This window comes from Acomys minous, assembly GCF_964271855.1.
Source record: "Acomys minous genome assembly, chromosome: 16".
NCBI lineage: Eukaryota > Metazoa > Chordata > Mammalia > Rodentia > Muridae > Acomys > Acomys minous.
The window spans coordinates 84,931,715-84,946,549 of record NC_140498.1 but is presented as its reverse complement, the minus strand read 5'-3'; the positions used below and the strand labels follow the sequence as shown (position 1 = coordinate 84,946,549).

Genomic DNA, 14,835 nt, shown 5'->3' with positions numbered 1-14,835 from the left:
TGTCCCACACCCTGGCACAGGGGCTGCAGTCCCAGCCTAGGACATGCCGTTGAAGGCCAGGATTAGAGTCCCAGCGTCTTTAACCCATCGCGTGGTTTTGACAGCACCGTGCGTGGACGGCCACTCATTGACCCCAGAGCCGTCACTAAGGTGGCCTGGGGGCGGGGCTGCTCACGCTGGCTTCCCCCCACCCACTCCTCCTCCTCCTCCTCCTCCTCAGTGTTCCGGCAGCTCAACACAGCCATCGCGGTGTCCCAGATGTCGTCCGGCCAGTGCCGCCTGGCGCCCCTCATCCAGGTCATCCAGGACTGCAGCCACCTGTACCACTACACAGTGAAACTCATGTTCAAGCTGCACTCCTGTGAGTTGTACGCGTGTCCCCGGCCGGGCGTGTGAGGCCTCGTGCCCGCCATGTTACTGAAAGGAAGGGCAGAGGGATTAACTGCTGCTAGTTTAGAGAGAATACCTCTAAGCCCCTTTCCTGTTAACATCAATAACGCGTTTCATGGGGGAGGGGAGAAAATCACAGTTTCCAGAGTAGAGAGTTTGACATGTTCACGGCTTTCTGCGTACCTCGCATAGGAGCAGTTAGTGGCCCCTCCCCAGCTCCTGCATGGCCCGCCCTGTTTTCTGGGGAGCAGTAGTGAAAAGGCTGTCACTGTAGTATTTGGAAAAGGTCCTCAGGTCACGTGGGCCGGCTCAGGGCAACTTTGACAGTACACAGCTGAGGGGCTGTGGCTGAGGGCATCTCCACCACTGAGTGCCGCCCTCACGGCAGAGCTGAAGCAACCCCCTGGGCCTCATCTCCCTTCCCAGCTAGGGTGGGCCAGGCCCCACTGACCCATCTACTCTCCAGTGGGCCCAGAATCTTGAGGGGCAGAGAGGGAGAGCACGCCTCAGGACAGCGTGCAGAGAGGAAGTCCTGTTCCCTTGTGCCGTCCCTCAGGTCTCCCAGCAGACACCCTGCAAGGCCACAGGGATCGGTTCCACGAGCAGTTTCACAGGTAGCCCAGAGGGCAGGGCTAAATGGTGGCTGGAAAGAGGGCTGAAGTCACCCGCTCCCCTGTGACCTGTCTCCCCTTTGCACCTGCAGCCTCAAAAACTTCTTCCGCCGCGCCTCGGACATGCTCTACTTCAAGCGCCTCATCCAGATCCCGAGACTGCCCGAGGTGCCCTAACCGCCCCCACCCCGACCCCCGGCAGCCCCCGCCCCCTTCCGGGCTCTGGGTGACTCGATAGCTGAGCATCTCCCTCCCTCTGTCCCTACAGGGACCCCCCAATTTCCTGCGGGCCTCGGCCCTGGCCGAGCACATCAAGCCTGTGGTGGTGATTCCAGAGGAGGCTCCGGAGGAGGAGGAGCCGGAGAACCTCATTGAGATCAGCAGTGGGCCCCCTGCGGCGGAGCCAGGGGTGAGGCCCCCAGCTGCTGGTCTCCCCCCATGCCTCACCCCATGAAGAGGGGCCTCCCACCCAAGGCTAGGCAAAATGTGGGGTGACTGGGCCTCCCCCACCTTGGAGGGTCAGAGGTCCATGCTCTCTTCTATGGCAGGTGGTGGCTGACCTTTTTGATCAGACCTTTGGTCCTCCCAATGGCTCTATGAAGGATGACAGGTGAGTCCCCTGGGGCCAGCTAGGGTGGAGGTGGCCAGACAAAGCCTTCTGTCTGGAAAGGTCAAAGGTGGGAACTACAGCCTAATGAGACACCCAAACCCTGAGGGCCCACTAGTGAGACCTGAGATCCCCTGTTGGACACTGTTGTGACCTTCTGGCCTCTGTTCCCAGAGACCTCCAGATAGAGAACTTGAAGAGAGAGGTGGAGACCCTTCGTGCTGAGCTGGAGAAGATCAAGATGGAGGTGAGGAGATGTGGCCGAGGGTGGTCCCCACACGGGTGGGCCGGCGCTCCATCCTCCCCTTCCTGCCCTGCAGGCCCAGCGGTACATCTCACAGCTGAAGGGCCAGGTCAACGCCCTGGAGGCGGAGCTGGAGGAGCAGCGGAAGCAGAAGCAGAAGGCCCTGGTGGACAACGAGCAGCTGCGCCACGAGCTGGCCCAGCTGCAGGCCCTGCAGCTGGAGGGCGCCCGCAACCAGGGCCTGCGCGAGGAGGCGGAGAGTGTGTGCCTCTGTGGGGGGTGCCCAGCACCAGGGTGAGCGGTGGGTTCCACCCTGCCTGCCCACCCCGCTCAGCCTCGCCTCCCTGCAGGGAAGGCCAGTGCCACGGAGGCGCGCTACAGCAAGCTGAAAGAGAAGCACAGCGAGCTCATCAACACGCACGCGGAGCTGCTCAGGAAGGTGGGTGGCCAGCCTCAGGCCGGGCGCCGGGCCGGCCGGGGTCCAGAAGCTCAGAAGCTTGACCCATCGCTCTGCCTCCTAGAATGCGGACACGGCCAAGCAGCTGACAGTGACACAGCAGAGCCAGGAAGAGGTGGCCCGGGTAAAGGAGCAGCTGGCCTTCCAGATGGAACAAGTGAAACGTGAGTCTGAGATGAAGGTATGTTCAGTTGGGGGGGGGACAGGGGACACCCCATCCTACCCCACATCCTCCAAGCCCGGCTGCCCTACTGACACGCTGTCCTGTCCTAGATGGAAGAGCAGAGTGACCAGTTGGAAAGACTCAAGCAGGAGCTGGCAGCCAAGACAGGAGAGCTGGCCCGTGCACAGGAGGCCCTGAGCCGCACCGAGCAGGTGCCTGCTAGCCCGGGCTCTGGCGCAGTGCTGGGATCAGGCTGGGACAAGTCATGTCCCCTTGCTTGTGGATTAGGCCATACTTACGTGGCAGTGGCTCCTCAAGGCGGCCACGTGTAGCCTTGACCCTCAGGGAGAGCGTCTTGGGAGGCAGTGTGATCGTGAGGCACGCGGTGAGGGGTAGGCTGTAAGCACAGGGTACGGCCAGGCAGGGTCGGCACGGCTGTTGACACCCTTCCTGTTCACAGAGTGGGTCAGAGCTGAACTCCCGGCTGCACACACTGACTGCAGAGAAGGACGCCCTGAGCGGAGCCGTGAGGCAGCGTGAAGCCGAGCTGCTGGCTGCCCAGAGCCTGGTGCGGGAGAAGGAAGAGGCCCTTAGCCACGAGCAGCAGCGCAGCTCCCAGGAGAAGAACGAGCTTCAGGGGCGGCTGGCAGAAAAGGTACAAGTGGCCTCCGCCTGGCACCTGCTCCCCCTGCGGTGTGAGTCAGCCATCTGTCTGGGCTCAGCCTGACATCCCTTCTGCTGAGACAGTCTCAGCTCTCCTCAGGGATAATAACCGGCTTCCAGGCCAGTTGTGGCACTCGGGATGCAGAGGCAGGCAGATCACTGTGAGTTCGAGGCCAGCCTGGTCTACAAAGTGAGTCCAGGACAGCCAGGGCTACACAGAGAAACTCTGTCTCAAAAAAACTAAAAAGAACCGGCTTCCAAGTGCTCCATTCTTGCCACCATTTTTTACTGTCCTCTCATCGCAGCCGGTTGCCTGGGTACTGAGCTCTTGATTATTGTTTGGAGACAGGGTGTGTAATCCAGGTTGGCCTCAAACTCAGGGTAGTCCTCCTGTGCTCAGCCTTCTGAGTGCGGGTCGTGTCCTGTCCCTCAGGGTGGTTAATTGTGATTTTGCTTTGCATTTTCTACTTGTCTGATGAGATTGAATACCCATTCTTTAAAGTTCTGATTATTGTGTTTGAGGATGGGGGCACATGTGTGGAGGTCAGAGAACCTGCAGTGAGAACTTGCAGGAACCAGTTTTTCCTAGCTCAGGCCATCAGGTTTGGCAGAAGGCTCCTTGACCTGCTGAGCCATCTTGCCAGCCCGCTGAGCATCTTTTCATGTGCTCAGTGGCCGCTTGAAATAAGCCTGTTCAGGTCCTGGCCGGGTTTCTCACTGAGCTGTTGGTCATCCCTGCCCCGCCTTAGGAGTCATCCAAGCCCTGGGGGTTAGGGAGATGGTCTAAAGGTCTCCCTCCTAGCTAGACTAGCACATCCTTCCCAAGAGGGCGTCAGCGAGCCCTGGTCTGCTGCCCGCTGTCCATCCTGGGCCTTGAGGGGGTCTGAAGGTCCCACTCCCTCTCCATCAGGAGTCTCAGGAGCAGGGGCTTCGGCAGAAGCTGCTGGAAGAGCAGTTTGCGGTGCTGCGCAGCGCGGCTGCCGAGGCGGAGGCCATTCTGCAGGATGCAGTGAGCAAGCTGGATGACCCCCTGCACTTGCGCTGCACCAGCTCCCCAGGTGCGTGCTCCAGGGCACCTTCGCCCTTCAGTGCTGCTCATCCACCTGTGATGCTTGCTCCTGTCACCCGGTCCCGAGAAGCAGGTGGCAGCAGGCTGAGGGCGCACACTCTTCCCTGTGCTTGCAGACTACTTGGTGAGCCGAGCCCAGGCAGCCCTGGACACCGTGAGTGCCCTGGAGAAAGGCCACACCCAGTACCTGGCATCTTCTGAAGGTGCGTCCGGCTGGAGGGAGGTACAGTGGACCTGTGGTTCCTGTAGGGTTCCTGCCGCTAGGGCTGCCTAGTGCATGGGTTCTCGGGTGACAGGCACCCCCTCAGGAAGCCTGTTTGTTGCCCCTCAGAGGCTTGTTCCTGCTAACTATGATTTACAGTGGGCATCTGCAGGACGTGGAGGGAGTAAGGGGCCTGGAGTCACCTGACTCTGCCTGGTAACTGACCTGCAGCCTCCTAGCCATCCCAGCGTCCCTGCTGTCCCCGTCCGTATACTGGGGTGCTGAAGCCTTGGCTCAGGCTCAGTGAGAAAACACAAACATCTCACTGTTCTCACTTACAACCTCGGCCTCATCCACCTGCAGATGCCTCTGCCCTGGTGGCAGCCCTGACCCGCTTCTCCCATCTGGCCGCGGACACCATTGTCAATGGCGGAGCCACCTCCCACCTGGCCCCCACTGACCCTGCTGACCGTAAGTAGATCCTGGCGGCAGGGCCTGGCTGCTTCATCTCGTCTCACACAAAGGTCTTCACAGTGTGCAAGGGAAAGGAGGACCTTCCCGTGGGCAAGCCCTTGGGTCAGGCCCTGCGCCGGAGTATGTGGGCACCTTAGCCAAGACTCTTAAGCAGAGCCTCCCCTCACAGACTTCCCTTAACCCCCAGGCCTGATTGACACGTGCAGGGAGTGTGGAGCCCGGGCCCTCGAGCTCATGGGTCAGCTGCAGGATCGCACAGTGCTCCCGAGGGCACAGCCCAGCGTGATGCGGGGCCCCCTGCAGGGCATTCTTCAGCTGGGCCAGGTGAGGCGTGCCGCCAAGGCCCTGAGCGTGGGCTGAGGGGGTGCTAACAGCCTACAGCTTCAGTAAACGGGGCTGGACCCGCACACACCGCCACCCTAGCCTGCTGTCCCCTGTGCGTCCTTCCCTGGGCCTCCGTGAGGTTGAATCTACCTGTCTTGACGTTTACGTCTTCCCAGGACCTGAAGCCTAAGAGCCTGGATGTGCGGCAAGAGGAGCTAGGGGCCATGGTTGACAAGGAGATGGCGGCCACGTCTGCAGCCATTGAGGACGCTGTGCGGAGGATTGAGGTGAGGGCTGAGTGTGTCAGGACGCCTCCGGTTCCCGCAGGAACTAAAGGGGCTAGAGGCTGCATCCGAGCAGGGACAGATAGCACATTCGTGGGATCTGCTGGCTCATTCTCTGTCACCGGGTGTAGGACATGATGAAGCAGGCCCGCCATGAGAGCTCGGGGGTGAAACTGGAGGTCAATGAGAGGTGAGCATCTCTTGGTCCCCAAAGCCCCAGCCGGAGGCAACTTCCCCAGATCCATGAGCAGATTCCACCTTCCCCGGGCCCTTGAGCGCCGCCCCTACCCCAAGGGGGCGGGCCCTGAGATTGCGCTTACCCCTGCCCTGCTCTGGCCGAGCCTTGCATGACGTCACAAAGCCACACCACAGAGCTGTCTTCTCTCTCTTCCCTGCTGCTCCTCAGGATCCTCAACTCCTGTACAGACCTGATGAAGGTAAGTGTGGTGCATGCGTGTGGCCCCAGGAAAGGCTCTGTGTCAGGACCGCCCCGAGAGTCACACACACCTTGGTCTTGGCAGGCCATCCGGCTCCTCGTGATGACCTCCACCAGCCTACAGAAGGAAATTGTGGAGAGCGGCAGGGTGAGCCGGAAACAGACATAGCCCCTTGTCCCCTTTGTGCATGGCACCCCCCCCCCCCCAACATAGCTTCTGTTGCCACAGCTAGAAGTCCCGCGCACCTCAGGGTGGCCGTGGGCTATCTGAAATGTCTTTGATTGGACCATCTTGTCTTGTGCTTTCATTGCCACTAGGGGGCAGCCTCGCAGCAGGAATTTTATGCCAAGAATTCACGGTGGACTGAAGGCCTCATCTCCGCCTCTAAGGCGGTGGGCTGGGGAGCCACACAGCTGGTGTATGTCGCCCCAGGTGTGGGTAGGGTGGGCAAGGTGCTAAGGTCGTGTGTGTGTGTGTGTGTGTGTGTGTGTGTGTGTGTCTGTGTGTGTGTGTGTCTGTGTGTGTGTATGTGTGTGTCTGTGTGTGTGGGGGGTTGCCCTACTGTTCATGATTCAGAAACACAGACCCTTGACTGGCCCCCACCCCTCAGGGAGTCAGCCGACAAAGTCGTTCTTCATATGGGCAAATACGAAGAACTCATTGTCTGCTCACACGAGATTGCAGCCAGCACTGCCCAGCTGGTGGCAGCCTCGAAGGTGAGCATGTGCTGATGCCTGCCGCCCCAGGCTTTGTGCCAGGCCTGGGCCCTCACCTGCTTCCTATGGCCAACAAACCTGTGCCCTCTGCTCCCTGCAGGTAAAAGCTGACAAGCACAGTCCACACCTGAGCCGCCTGCAGGAGTGTTCCCGCACTGTCAATGAGAGGGCCGCCAGCGTGGTGGCCTCCACCAAATCGGGCCAGGAGCAGATCGAGGACAGAGGCGAGCGCTTGGGTATTAAAGGGGTTTCCCAGAGCTCGTGGCAGGGATCACTCAGCTACTTACTTCTTCCCCGTGACCACAGACACCATGGACTTCTCTGGCCTGTCCCTCATCAAGCTGAAGAAGCAGGAGATGGAGACCCAGGTGGGTGCCCTCATGCCCGCAGCTGCCAGGGACTGCCCCGCCCTCTGGGACTCACGGGCAGTGCTGAGCTGGCTTCATGGCCCGCAGGTGCGAGTCCTGGAGCTGGAGAAGACACTGGAGGCAGAGCGTGTCCGGCTGGGGGAGCTGCGGAAACAGCATTATGTGCTGGCTGGGGCGATGGGGACACCTGGTGAGGAAGAGCCCAGCAGACCCAGCCCAGCTCCCCGAAGTGGGGCCACCAAGAAGCCACCCTTGGCGCAGAAACCCAACATAGCCCCCAGGCAGGACAGCCAGGTGCCAGGCATCGGTGCAGGGTTAGGGAAGGAGAGCTCGTGGGGGAGGGGGAGGGGAGGGGGTTGGCCACACCTGGACGGTAGGTGTGCTTCTGGCCTCATCTACTGAGCCCCTGTCTTTGACCCCTGCAGCTCGACAAAAAGGATGGTGTCTACCCAGCTCAGCTTGTGAACTACTAGGCCCCCTAAGCTGTTCAGCAGGATGGCTGCTGCTCATGCCTGGGCCCCGTGTGGCTGTCCGGCAATGGTCAAGAGGCCTCTGAGAGGCCTCAGACTCCTGCATCTGGAGCCCAAAGCAGTATCCCCAAGGCCCCAGCCTTCACCTGCCCAAGGGGTCTGGGCCCTGTGGGGATAGTTCATCAGGATGTGAGTCTATTTATCTTCAGTAGGAACTGCCCAGAGCAGCCGGGACCCAGCAGGCCTGAGCCACAGCTCTGCAGTGAACATCTGGGATGGTTTGACTATTGCAAGTTATTTCTTTTTTTTTCTAAGTCTAGTCAGCACACTGGTAAAAGGCCACATAAGCCTGGAGCCTCCCTGCCTCTCACTCAAAAAAGCCTGAGGCCATAACTGAACAGAAAGAGGGTCCCTGCTGGCTGCCGGGACAAAGGGATGACCTGTGGCTCTTGAGAGAAGAGCAGGTGGGCTGGCCTGTGTCATCCTCCCGGGTCCTGGTGCTAGGGCGTCCATCCTGGGAGCCCCAGGAGACCAGGCTTTGTGTGAGAGCCTGGCAACAGAGTGGCCTAGGCTGCTGCTGGGCTGTGCCTGTGGGCAGCCTGCCTCAGGTGCTGCCTCTACCCTTGAGTTTCCATTCCATCCCCCCACTTCCTGTTTTCCCTTCTCTTGGCCTGGCTGCTTCCACTAGTGTGGCTGCTTACCCACCCAATGGGTAGAGTCCAGCCCTCCTAAAGCTGGACTCAGCTCTCTAGGGAGCTATTTAAAAAAAAAAAAAAGCAGAAGCCAGGCCCACGTTTCTGGGGGCTCAGGAAGTCCTGATGGGCCCTCAGAGGAGCGGCCCAGACTTGGAGGCCTAGCCTTGCCTGCCCCCCCCCCCAGTTTTAATACATTTGTGTTTCTTGAGCCTGAGGGGGGATGGTTGGTGGGTGGGTGGGGAGAATATCCAGGCCACCAATAGAGCCAGCAGCTGGACTGGGACAAGTGCCCAGCCTCCCTCCAGCTGCCTGCCCTGTGCCCTGTGTCTAGTACTCCGTGTTGAGTTCCACTGGCAATAAAACACTGACTGTTGTCACCACTGCCCTGGTGAGGGCCTCTGCCAGGCTGTTCATTTCTCCAGAGATACACACACTTGTCCAGCCCTGTGAAGGTATCTGCAGTTGACGCTGGAACCTGAGGGCACAAAGAGCCTCACTAGTGCAGCTGGCAGCGCTGTCACCAGGCGCCAGCTTTTCTGTAGACGGCTACAGCATGGGCCACCCTTTCCTACAGGCTGAACCAGCTATTTCCCTCCCCCCACCCCCCAAGGCCTCCCTAATTGAGGACACTGCTATTCCACAGTCTTTCTCGGGCCTTACCAGTGGTTAATGCCAGCACGCCACATCTGAGACCACGTGTTAACAGTTGACAGTTTCCAGTCTTCCGGGGGCTGAGCTGAGGTGGGCGAGGACTTTGACCTTCATGCCACACACAGGCTTCCAGAGAGCACCATTCAGTTCGCAGCCCCAACAGAGGTGACTCCCAGGGCGCTCCTCGTCCCCACACTCAGCGTGCATAGGACACAGGATGGTGCATGCCGTTGAGATAGTCAAACCTTCCTTTTCCAGACAGAGCCAGCTTACCAGGCAGGCTGGGAGTCTGTGCCTGTGCAAGAGCTTTGCAGTCAATCTCTCCAGTGTGAGGATAATGGAGCCAGCCGCCAGCTCTGAATAGCTTCTAGAGCGCTCTAGAACACTTTCGAGTGTTTGTATATACAAACCAGAGAAAACTGGTCCAAGGTAACTAGTGACCCTAAGGGCCCATCTGACCTAGCATCGGGGCTGAAGTCAACCCCCCATCATTCACCACCTCTCCTTGGCTCCACTCATAAGTAAAAAGGGCCCCAGGGAGAGAAAAGGGTCCAGTAGGTCTGAGTTCATAAAGGCTCATAAATCCCAGGGAGTGGTCCTGACCAAAGTCCATCTCTTGGTCAATATTTAGTATTTAATACAGCTTGCTTTAAATAAATCACTGAGAAAGTGCAACACACTTACCAGGAGGGACTTCAAATCTGGCTATAAGCCAGCAGCCACAGTGAAGGAAGCAATCAGATTCTCTCTCTTTTTTTTTTAAAGATTGATTTACTTATTTAGTCTGTGTGCCCTATCTGCATGTACACCTGCCCACCAGAAGAGGGCATCAGATCCCACTATCAGTGGTTGTGAGCCACCATGTGGTTGCTGGGAATTGAACTCAGGACCTCTGGAAGAGCAGACCTCAACCTCTGAGCCATCTCTCCAGCCCCGATCAGATAGATTCTTTTTCAGGGTGTGTGTCATCAGAGGGCTGTGTACGTAAGGTAAGCATCCTCCTCAGAGGATGGGACAGCTTGAACAGGGCTGCTCTTGAGTCAAGTTCTTTTAGAGGCCTTGTGGTCCAGCAACACAGCACAGCAGAGAGCAACAGAGCCCAGGGAACTGTAGTTCAACCAGGGGCAGTGGGCACATGAGATCAGAAACATAGCTTAGGACAGTAGGCACACAAAGTCACAGAGAAAGTCACACAGGCATGCAGTTCAGCCAGGGGTGGCAAGTACCCAAAGGCGCAGGAGCTAAGGTGCCTCCTCACTGCAACAGGGTGGCACTTGGTGTGGGCTTCCTTGAAACAAATGTTAAGACCTGGAAACGGCCAGTGTCCTAGTTATTCAGTTGCATAGCCTGTGGATAGAGACTAGGGTCAGCGGTGCCCCGAGGTCCTCAACACAGTGGCCCATTGCAAAGACACAGTCCTGTGTCAGGAACATTTTCCTGTTGCTGCCATCTGGCTTAAAACAAACCAAACCACAGCTGTTTTCTGAGATGGGTCTGAGTAGCCCTAGTTGGCCTGGAACTTACAGTAATCCTCCTGTCTTTGCCCAGCTAGCATGCCTTTTGTTTGTAGCCCTAGTAACAGCCACTGACATACTAGACCACATCACACACACACCCAACTAAAGCAGTGGCCGGCTGGAAAAGAAAGAAATCCAACAAACCAAAATGAATAATTCTCAATTTATTAAGACGTCTACAGCTTTACAGCCCTGGTGCCAGATAAGGCCCTGGGCAGTGATCACAAAGTCAGCCTGGTGGCCCCTTCACCATATCATCCAGGAGCTCCCAAGTGGCTGCAGCCCATGACTGGGCCGTGGGCGTTCCTGATGGCAGCTGGTGGCAGAGGTATGAAGGTGGCACATACAGCTTTTGTCTCTTGACAGAATAGTTCCAGTAGGGTAGAGTCCAAACCCATGACCAGGACTATAGGACTGGTGGCCCAGCGGGGACAGGCTCTCTAGTCAGCTCTGCCCGGTTCCCGCCCTGGCTTGCAGCCAGTTGGCAGTGCGACGGTACGGCTCTAAGTTCTACCCACAGGCACATGGCCGCCTTCTTGGAACCCGTGAGGGCGCTGCCCCTCCCCCTGGAGGGGGGTGGCCTGGGAACTCTGCATTTGTGGCACCTGCAGATGAGATCCCAGAAAGGAAGGAGCAGCTGCCGCCAATCCTGTGGGGTGGGCCTTCCCCTTCCACGCCCTCGGTCAACACCTGCAGCACTGCCGGCTGGCCACGGCAGCCAACACTGCCCAAGAACATTCCGGTTAAAGGTGGATGGACCTTCTCTGACCTGTCACAAAGCAACGAGGCCCGCCAAAGCCCTGCCTAACTGTGGGCCCGGCAGGGCAGCCATGGCTGGCACACTGCAGGCATCTGAGCCCTGGCACCAAGTGAAGTAAGGCACAGCACGGGCACTGCCGGATGTGACCGTGCACTGCTTGCCTGACAGGAAGCGGCACTCAATAAATCTGCATTTTAAACCAGCTCAAAACAGTATCTGTATTTTTAAAAAAGTTTCCCTGAATGGTCTTCAGAATGTCAAAAAGTTTTCTTTTGAAATATAAAACAGGAAAATTACAAGTGTAGTAAAAACACTGAGTATTTTTTTCACAGAAACCATCATGCGGTTTGAGGTGTGAGAAGAGGGATGGGCAGAGTCCAGCTCACACTGGCCTCCCACCCGGGGCACAGCTCCCCTGGCCTCTGACACAGCAGCCAAGTGCAAACTCTGTCTGTGGCTTTGAACCATGAGAGGATCCAGCTTGGCAGGAGCAGGAGGTGACTCTGATGACCTGCCCTGCACAGACTCAACAAACAGCACAGCTGCCCAGCGTGGCCTGGCCGGTGTAAACCAGCCTTTACTAGCGCCATGGCAGCTGGTGGGCCAAGACTTGAAAATAATACATATAATTAACCATGCTTATTAAATAAAGCTGCAACGGGAGGACCACGATTCTAAATCGGAAGGGGGTAGGTTTATCTTTCCAAACACACAAGTCCATCAACACTAGATACTCAGAGATCACACCCAGAACACAGACCAATGTGATGAATGGGCGTGGCAGCCTGTGGCCTGGCAGGCACAGCGCCCTTGGTGTATAAAACCTGCTATTACTTACCACAGACCTACAGTTCTACACTCAGATGGACACACTGGCCCAGGGCACCCCAAGCCCTGGGCACAGATGCTGGACCTCACAGCCTCTGTTCGTCGAGCTCGGCACAGCAGGCAGAGGATGTCTTGCAGGATGAACAGGAGCAGGAGCTCACTGGAGGATGAAGCCTGGCTGGTGCGGAGCCAGCCGTGGAGGGGGCCTCTGGGGCAGGGCTGGCGGGTACGGTGACACCAACTGTGCAGAGAATCCTTGCTGAGAGGGGAGGCCCACCCTGGGAGGCAGAGGTGGGCACTGTAATCCTGGGTATGGAGAAGCCTGTCCTGAGCCCATGGCCGCAGTGAACGGGGTGGCTATCTGTCCTGTAGACACCGGGGGTGGAGGTGGGGGTATGCGCCGAGGCACCACAGAAGGGAGCCCGGTGGCCTCCAGAGGGGGATAGGGCAGGGAGGTGGCAGGTGATGGCTCGGGCGCCCTGGGTGGTAGTGGCACACCAGCCTGTGGGAGTCTCTGTCCCTTCAACACTAGCTCCTGGAGCTTCTCCACTTTGACACGTCGCATGTGTGCCAGCTTCCGTTTGCTCTGGTAGACATCGATAAAGGAGTCCAGAGGAAGCTCGCCATCTAGAAACTTCTCTGCCATGTTCTATAAGAAGCAGGAGAAACCTAGTTAGGCACACTGTTAGGAAGAAGGCTCCCTTCACAGTCCAGGCAAAAGGAAAGAGATTCTCGGCCCCCTGGAGGGCGCCTTCTCCTGGGAATACTCCTTGGTGCCTGACTTACGTCACAGGCTCAGAGATGCAGACCTTGGTTGGAGGTATGCTTGGGCCTGGGTGATGCTGGCAGGAGCCATCACCAAGCAGAGGCCCAGGAAGATGAGGTGGGTGGTCCTGCTGTTGGTTCCACCCTCCAGAACCACAACAGACAGATGGCAGGCCCGGCAAGGCCTCTCACCTTACAATGAGGAAGTCCTGAGTTGCCAGCCCTCCCAATCCAGAGAGGCGGCCATTGCCCAGGCCCTTGCCCGCTGCTTTCCACCTGGCTGCACCCAGACCAATGACTCACCCTGGACAGGGTAAGCAGCAGAGGACCCTACCTGTGGTTATCAGGACCCACCAAAGCCTAACGGTTAGTCAGACCAGCATAGCCTGACCTAGCAATGTGTAGCCAGCCCTGACTTGCTACTGAGGCACACACTTGACCCTGACTCACTTCCTCCCCTGACAAGGCTCCAGCCAGCCATGTCTAGAAGGCTCGGCAGCAGCCAGCTGCCTCACTGACCACAGCAGATGCTCAGCCACTGGCGCCCAAGAGGTTAGCTTGCACATTCTTACCCGGGCCAGTGCTGAACTGCCCCCCCTGCCCACTGGACCCCTGCCCGGCACGTTCCCTAGCCAGAGGCCAAAACGCTCACTTGCACCCAGACCCGCGTGCCTGGGAAGTGCCCCTGTTGGCTGGAGAGCTCCCATGTCCTGGAAAAAGAAGATCCACTGACGAGCCAGGGTGACCTAAGAGCCCAGACATGAAGCCTGAGCTATTCCACTAAGGCTGTCCACCCTTACCTCAGTGTCTTCCTCAATCTTGGCTCCTTCTGCTTGAAGAAGTGCTAACAGAGTCTCCAAGGAAGCGTTGTTAGACTGTTTATCTGGGAAAAGCAAAAAATATGACAGCGTGATGCAGTGCATCATATAGTGATGCCTTCCGGTTTCCTGGTTGGAGAAAGTTGTTTTTAACTAGAAAGACAACAGGAAATGGCTTTCCAGGAAGCTGAAAGTAAAGCCTTAAATATACCAGAGTAATTGCAACGAACAAGTTCTAGGAGGCAGAGCGGGCCAGCATCCCACCTGAGGGCAGCAGGCACCATCTGTCCACTGCTCCCCACCACATGTGACCGCAACACAGATCACACAGGCTCTCATACTAAGGGACAAGCGGGGGCTTCACACATGTAAGGCAGGTGGTCTACCCCTGAGCTGTAGCCACAGCCCACCCGGTTCTTGTATTGTATACAGTTTCACTCAAGTGGTTGGGTAGCCTGAACCTCAAGACCCACATCCTGCGGCTGCAGCTACAGGCCTTGGTCACCATTCAAAGGAGCATTTCTTACTTTTTCTCTCAACTGCCTTCCCTTATCACATCCTACTTTTGAGCGATAATCTAGCACACCGAAGCGTTAGGGTGTTAGAACAACACGAGGGGCTGGAGAAATGGCTCAGTGCTTAAGAGTACAGCCTGCTCTTCCAGAGGACCTGGGTTCAGTTCCTACTGCCCACGCCAGGGAACATACATTCACAGACACCCACGTAAAAACCAATCTTTAAACAGACAAACAAAACATCACATAAATAAAACCCTAGTAGAACGGCTGGGTGCAGTGGCTTGTAATCCCAGCACTTGGGAGCCAGAGGGAGATGGATCTCTGTGAGTTCGAAGCCAGCCTGGTCTACCAAGCAGCTCAGAATAGCCAGGACTACCTGTCTCAAAAAAACAAATAAAATCCCCCCTCCCCCCAAAAAACAAACAAACAAAAGACCCCAAACCCAGTAGTGCCCCATCAGGTCAGACCAGACAGATGTTCTCAGAGGCTCCACCTTGTCCACTTTCCCTTGGACGGCACTGCCCTGGCTCTGCCTGCCTGCTCGCTCTCAGCACTGCCTCCCGGCCCTGCCCTGCCTCCTGTCCTAGAGGCATCTGGGATTCCTTTCTTTTTGAAGCTGCCGTTCCACCCCAGCCCGCGCCCTGGAGATGGACACTTATTCTTCAACCTAACAACTGTGCAAAAACAACCACAAACAGACAAACAAAACCCAGTGTTTGCACTTCTTCTCATAGGCACAGTGTCCCCGCCCCTGGGAACATGGCCAGGTGTCCCTCAGTCAAAGGATGTGCCATGTACATTAGA

The 14,835-nt window shown here is 57.5% G+C and overlaps 2 protein-coding genes across 3 annotated transcripts in view; one reads left to right on the top strand and one right to left on the bottom strand.

The window, feature by feature from the left end:
• The window catches only part of HIP1R (huntingtin interacting protein 1 related), a 29,654-nt gene extending 21,103 nt beyond the window's left edge, over positions 1 to 8,551 (top strand). Inside the window, exons 8-32 of the mRNA XM_084762019.1 lie at positions 221 to 361; positions 947 to 1,004; positions 1,094 to 1,169; positions 1,270 to 1,410; positions 1,550 to 1,611; positions 1,783 to 1,855; positions 1,929 to 2,112; positions 2,203 to 2,291; positions 2,374 to 2,490; positions 2,583 to 2,684; positions 2,933 to 3,127; positions 4,046 to 4,193; positions 4,321 to 4,407; positions 4,770 to 4,877; positions 5,068 to 5,204; positions 5,381 to 5,491; positions 5,620 to 5,678; positions 5,895 to 5,925; positions 6,010 to 6,072; positions 6,243 to 6,343; positions 6,536 to 6,641; positions 6,742 to 6,865; positions 6,948 to 7,009; positions 7,097 to 7,303; positions 7,435 to 8,551. Of these exons, the coding sequence (XP_084618145.1) occupies positions 221 to 361; positions 947 to 1,004; positions 1,094 to 1,169; positions 1,270 to 1,410; positions 1,550 to 1,611; positions 1,783 to 1,855; positions 1,929 to 2,112; positions 2,203 to 2,291; positions 2,374 to 2,490; positions 2,583 to 2,684; positions 2,933 to 3,127; positions 4,046 to 4,193; positions 4,321 to 4,407; positions 4,770 to 4,877; positions 5,068 to 5,204; positions 5,381 to 5,491; positions 5,620 to 5,678; positions 5,895 to 5,925; positions 6,010 to 6,072; positions 6,243 to 6,343; positions 6,536 to 6,641; positions 6,742 to 6,865; positions 6,948 to 7,009; positions 7,097 to 7,303; positions 7,435 to 7,482 (2,630 nt within the window). The 3' untranslated portion in view covers positions 7,483 to 8,551. The remainder of the gene's footprint in view (positions 1 to 220; positions 362 to 946; positions 1,005 to 1,093; positions 1,170 to 1,269; positions 1,411 to 1,549; positions 1,612 to 1,782; positions 1,856 to 1,928; positions 2,113 to 2,202; positions 2,292 to 2,373; positions 2,491 to 2,582; positions 2,685 to 2,932; positions 3,128 to 4,045; positions 4,194 to 4,320; positions 4,408 to 4,769; positions 4,878 to 5,067; positions 5,205 to 5,380; positions 5,492 to 5,619; positions 5,679 to 5,894; positions 5,926 to 6,009; positions 6,073 to 6,242; positions 6,344 to 6,535; positions 6,642 to 6,741; positions 6,866 to 6,947; positions 7,010 to 7,096; positions 7,304 to 7,434) is intronic.
• Positions 8,552 to 10,491: 1,940 nt separating this feature from the next.
• Positions 10,492 to 14,835, bottom strand: part of VPS37B (VPS37B subunit of ESCRT-I) — a 28,626-nt gene continuing 24,282 nt past the window's right edge. For both annotated transcript variants that reach the window (XM_084762042.1, XM_084762043.1), the window contains exons 3-4: positions 13,496 to 13,578; positions 10,492 to 12,579 (exon numbers count right to left, since the gene is read on the bottom strand). In XM_084762042.1, the coding sequence (XP_084618168.1) occupies positions 12,088 to 12,579; positions 13,496 to 13,578 (575 nt within the window). In that variant the 3' untranslated portion in view covers positions 10,492 to 12,087. The remainder of the gene's footprint in view (positions 12,580 to 13,495; positions 13,579 to 14,835) is intronic.